Here is a 6,000-nt window from a genome sequence, read left to right as displayed (position 1 = left end):
AAATGGGTCATTCTTTTACCTGTTTAAACAATTACCTGTGTAGAGATCACGTGACCAAATATGCGACATTTTGAACCAAAGAGTGTTTACCTGTGGCACGATATAGGAAATAAGTTGAGATCGCAATTTTACTGAATTTAATGTGATCGAAAAGTTAATTAGAAATGATAAATGTATTAACTACCGTCGTCCTTTCGTCAATATTTTGCTCAGGTGAGTTTTTTTTAAATACATTTTTCAAATTCCTGAAACAGCGTGACGATACCAAAAGTGTCCAAATTAAAATTATACAACACAGAAGAGATCTCTCTCACCAAAAGTTCTACCCATATGGTTTATAACTATGATCAGTATATCTATAAACATATATGTTTCCTTTTGGACCAATAAATTATTCATGTAATTAGTTCCCTATTATCTTACAACTCGTCACGAACTAATACTGTAATATGCCATTAATTTATGTTTTTTTATCTGAATTTTATGGATGTATTAAGTAATTAAAGACATATTTTTTCATATTTAATTTTGCGAATTTCTCTCGATTACATATTATTTGTTCCTCAAAGAACTTCTAATCAACTGTCTTTTATGGTGTACGTTACTTTTATCCGTCTTTTTTTTCTTTGTTTCGTTATTCAGTTTCGAAAATACTGATGTTTATTTACCGAATTATCATGATAATACGTTGAACTTTGTATTGTTTGAAACATTTGCTGGTCTCCCAAAACTTATGAATTTCAAGGTTTGTAATTTAACAAAAACAGTTGTATAAGTATGTTTTTTTTAACAATAAGGGGAGATAATTCAAACCTTGAAAACTTACATTTTCATCTTCAAGTAAATGTATTTAAACATGATTTGTATGAGTAACTACCCTGATTGAGATCTAAGATTGTTTGATTTTTTTTAATGCTTTAAAGGTCTGCATGTCCAGTTACAAATATTTCATGCATAATTTAGATAAAAGTCAAAATTGGTGCTATGATAGAGCATATATGAATGTAGTTTATTTGTTTTGTAGATAATCTGACTGGTGGAATCAATTTTGTTATAAGCATCAATTTTGTCCCCTAATTTGAAATTTTGTAAAAGATGGTTATACATTGTAGTCCAACAAGCGTTCTTTCTTCTCTTCTTAACTATTGGCTATTGTTACGTTTTTGTAGCAAATTAGTAAAATTAGCAATGTTTCATGCATATAATTTCTCTAGAGGTAGAATTTTTTTAAGAAAGTACTGCCTGTGCATTAGAAATATACATGCCATGATGACATTAATGTACTTACTTAATTTGAACATACCATTGATTTATATTTTTCAGTTTTTGCTGCAAGACCAGAAATAGTGGATGATATTTTACCAGAGGTTAAAAAACAAGGTCAAACTGCATACCTGAATTGTTCTGTCATAAATTTACAGTCTCCTGCACAGGTACAAATATATATATCTCCTAGCAACATGAGCAAGAGGACAAAACGTATCACAAAATCAAAATGGGGTTTCTGTTTAGATGGTGATATTTGTTTTGGTCATTGTCAGTTGGTAGACAAATAACTAAAAAAATGAAGCTTTTACAAGGTTACAACAGTGACAACTGTCTGTCCTTTTGTAGTGCTTGTTTAAAATGACAAAAATATAAAGGATGCAACTGTTCTAAGGGTATGTTTGGTATTGAAGAAAATTGTATTTTTTAATTCTTTATAATACAGGTTGTATTTATCTCAATGGTCAAGACAATGACCTGTAATCGTCTTTGTCCTTTGGTCATTCATGAATACTAATTATCTTATTTGAAAACATATGATGTAGCTGAATTTATGACAAAACAATTTATGACAAAACAAATACATCAGACATGAACCAACTACTGAACAACAGCTAGGCTCTTGACAGGCTTACATTGTAACCTGCCTCATCCCACGTCTGAGTATCCAAACAACCTGCCTTAACCGACATATGCAATCAGCCTATTATCAGGCCTAAATATTATTGTTGGAGAATTTATCATTTAAATTTTAAAACTACTGAATAATTTTGATATCAACATTAAAATGCATTTTAATTGATTTTACCTTATGTTTTAATAGTTACAATGGATTAAAAAGACCACACCAACTGGTGACCCTTTACACATCTCCTCAGATGAAACTATTCGTATTAATGAAGTTGTTGAAGGAAGAAGGAAATATGATGTTGTTAAATACGGTAACACCAATCGTTTAATGTATCAACTGATTGTTAGATCTTTAACGGAGACTGATGCAGGGAACTATACATGTCAGATCTATCTACCCAATCAGAATTACAAAGAGTGGCCACAAAAGTTGGGTGTTTTAACTGTACAAAGTAAGCTATTGTTACAAGTTTTCAAGGTTTATCATGACATTGTTTGACATTATTTTAACCCATGTAGTGATACATTATGACATACATATGTACACACATACACTTTGTAGACTAAACAATTGTAAATTTTTTGTCAGTTATTTTATATGTATATGTATGAAGATTTGATACAGGTATGATTGTCAATGAGACAACTATATAACAGAGTCCAATTGACCAGATTGAAGTAGATTCAATGTTTTTATAATAGAAAATGAATAGAAAATTGTCTGAGGACATACCATACATATTATATACAAAATAAATGTACATTTTCTCAAAAAATAAATGAGAATGTTTGACCATTTTTCAGTTGCTCCTACTATAAAAGCTGATAGTGCTGCCAGTATAACTGTACAGGAAAATCAAAATATCACACTGACATGTGAAGCTAATGGAAATCCTGCTCCAAATATAACATGGAAAAGAGGAGATGGATTCCCCCTCCCCAATGGTGGATTCCAGCAAAGGGTAAGGCGAAACAAAAACATAATTGCTTCTCAAGCCAACTGCTTTTATCCTTGTTGATCTGTATGTCCATCCGTCTGTTCGTACCACAAAACACAGATAGAGTTTGAATATTGGTTGCGTCACTTTAACCACTCTAGAGTTATGCCCCTTTATCAATAGAAAAAAAGGCTGAATTTTCGTTTCTATTCTCTAAATGCAACTTACTTCAACCAAATGTTATGAAACTTGTCCTCAATGCATTACCACAAAACACAGATAGAGTTTGAATATAGGTGGCATCACTTTTACAGTTCAAGAGTTGTGCCCCTTTTCAAAAGGAAAAAATGCTGAATTTTTGTTTTCGTTCACTAACTTTAGTTTCTTTAGTTTGCCTCAACCAAATGTTATGAAACTTATACACAATGCCTATTGCCACAAAACACAAATCAAGTATGAATTTTGGTAACGTCGTTTTGTAGGTAAAGATTGTATGAAATCGGTATGATATTGACTTGATATTAAATCTTCCAACTCTGAAGGCTTTATTTTTTAAGGGCATTATTCTTTAATCATTTAACTCCATCCAAACCCTTGCTTATCACTACCTTTTTTATAAACAAAATATAATACATGGATCATAGCATTCTATATATCCTTTCTGAGCTTTTCCAGAAATTTATGAATTTAATATATATGCTCAGGTGTTCTAGTCATAAGATAATGTTACACTTGTCAAGATAATTACATAATTTGCAATCTGTTCTGTTAATATAAATGATGTCATTGTTAAAGTCATCTTTAAAAAATGGACCTATCTTCCTTTGTCCAGAATAATATTTGAACTAGCTAAAAAAAACAATGCTTTATACATATTTAATTTTACCTCCCCCAGATAGATTATTAGTGAAAGCACTAAATTGGGTGACTTAACTGATTTATTTATTGGGGAGGGTTTAAATTGAATATCTTTGCCTTGTAAAAACTTTGCACAATACAGTATGATAATGAGTATTCTGCAACAGAAAGAGCAGGATATTTAAGGAATGACTGTAATATTTTTTCTGTCTATGAAGAAATAACATAAAAAATTTGGTGCACTCTGAATAACGTGCATAGCAGGTTATTTAACAGTGTGCACCAAATTTTTTATGTTATTTCAAATAGACAGAAAAAATATTACAGTCATTTCTTATAATTTAATTCTAAATTCCATTTTAAACCGAAGAAAACCATGAAAAAAAGTTGATGACGTCATGGTCACATGACTAAATTATGTCTATGGGCTCATTACAAAATTACGTCAGCCAATCAGAAGACGCGTTACATCCAAAATTAAATTAAACCAATGTATACCAAATTACAAATAAATTTTTGCATGAAACAAATGAAAATAAATGATCAATCTAGAAACTTAATGAATGCACCAAACTCACATTGTAAATGTATTACAGGGTGGAATTTACAAGGTTTACCAAATCAATGCCACAGATCGTGGACAGTTTATTTGTATCGCTGACAATAATGTTAAACCTCCAGCATCCTACACAGTACAGCTTGAAGTCAGGTTCTCTCCTTACTGTTCAGCTGTCCAGGATACTGTAGGTCAGGCACAGAATCGGAGGTTTCATGCAAAACTAGAGTGCTTAGTAGCAGGTAAGCTTTTAGAAGTTAATCTACTTAAACTATTTATTTGACTAATGTTAATAGTGGGGGAAATTGTTTTTTTTAAGGTTTCTTTTATGAGACCAGACATGACATTTTTTAAACCAGATTTTGACAATTATCTCCCTTATTCGGAATTTCCAGTCAATATATAGAAACATTTATATATTGAATCAGTATGAGGATACTTATGCTTGGACGCCAAAAGTAACTTCGAGTAAACAGATAGTAGCTTCTCAGCAATAATTTATAAAATTGATGACGAAAGACCTTCAATTGTTTTTAAATTTTGAATTGAATTTCTACTGTGATTAGGTATCTAAAGGATAAAATGTTATTATGATTTATGTATGTATATTTGTTATTCTCAGCTAATCCTAGAGCGGAAGTTATATGGTATAAAGAAAACAAAGCAACACAAGAAAAAGAACAAATTCAGGACAATGACAAATACAAATTAGAACAACAAGATGATCAAAGATTGAAAGCTGATGAGAAATGGTACACTCTTGAAATAAAAAATGTACAAGGAAATGATTATGGAGCTTATTATTGTACAGGGAAAAATGAACACGGAGAAAATCAAGCTCAATTTCAACTTTTTGGTATGTATATTATATGTATGATAAGTTGTCATGTTGTCATCAATCTGCTTTAGGTCATTATCTAGGAAATATTTGTTGTAGGTTGTGTGCATCCTAGATACTTATTATGCATATTATTAAATATGAGAATAGTGTAAAGGACAGAATTCTATTACAGCTAATTTCCTAAAGCATGTAGAACAAGACTTTAGTTAGCTTGCTTGCTTTTTTTTTATATTGTACAATCATTAGGATAACACCCAATTACATTCAAATATTATATATACAGGTTAAACTATGTCTATATATATATGTTTAAAGATGTCAATCTTATTTTCAAAGCTTGTATAAACAATTATACAAACAAAGCAAGCAAACCAACCAAAGTTTTGCTTTACATGCATTAGGAAATTAGCTGTAAGGCAATGTTTATCCTTACTATGAATTTTGGAGAGTAAAGAACTTTATATTTATAAATTTAGAAATGTCGCAATCATATATTCCTATATATTGATAGCTACCTTTTAAGGACCTCAAATGATAAAAACACCCTAAAGTATGACAAAACAATACATAAAAAACAAGAAGGAGCACCACTGAATTACAAACTCCTGTCTTGGGATAAGTAGATAAAGAATGTGGCTGAATTAATCATGATTTTGTGCACCCAACCCTTCTCTAACCATGGACATTAATGTGACAATACAACAGTTGGATAAAAATGCATGACCAGTCTAAATCATTTGAAAATAGCTCTAATTCAGTTTATTTATGATACTTCTTTATGTTGTAAGTTGTTAGTTAGCTATATTTGGTACATGCAATCTGCTTATAAGTTGTAACTGTGTCAGTCTGTGTATAAAGAGGAGCACACATTTTGCAAATTTTGATGCATCGCATGGCACATTCATTAATTT

At 30.7% G+C, this 6,000-nt stretch overlaps 1 protein-coding gene across 1 annotated transcript in view; it reads left to right on the top strand.

The window, feature by feature from the left end:
• The window catches only part of LOC134722283 (hemicentin-2-like), a 39,254-nt gene continuing 33,254 nt past the window's right edge, over nucleotides 1–6,000 (top strand). The window contains exons 1-6 of the mRNA XM_063585893.1: nucleotides 1–213; nucleotides 1,324–1,433; nucleotides 2,090–2,348; nucleotides 2,701–2,858; nucleotides 4,289–4,490; nucleotides 4,871–5,104. Coding sequence (XP_063441963.1) covers nucleotides 165–213; nucleotides 1,324–1,433; nucleotides 2,090–2,348; nucleotides 2,701–2,858; nucleotides 4,289–4,490; nucleotides 4,871–5,104 — 1,012 coding nt within the window. The 5' untranslated portion in view covers nucleotides 1–164. The remainder of the gene's footprint in view (nucleotides 214–1,323; nucleotides 1,434–2,089; nucleotides 2,349–2,700; nucleotides 2,859–4,288; nucleotides 4,491–4,870; nucleotides 5,105–6,000) is intronic.

Source organism: Mytilus trossulus, chromosome 6 (genome assembly GCF_036588685.1).
Source record: "Mytilus trossulus isolate FHL-02 chromosome 6, PNRI_Mtr1.1.1.hap1, whole genome shotgun sequence".
Lineage (NCBI taxonomy): Eukaryota > Metazoa > Mollusca > Bivalvia > Mytilida > Mytilidae > Mytilus > Mytilus trossulus.
Note: the sequence above shows the minus strand (reverse complement) of the source record. Positions and strands in the feature narration are given on the sequence as shown.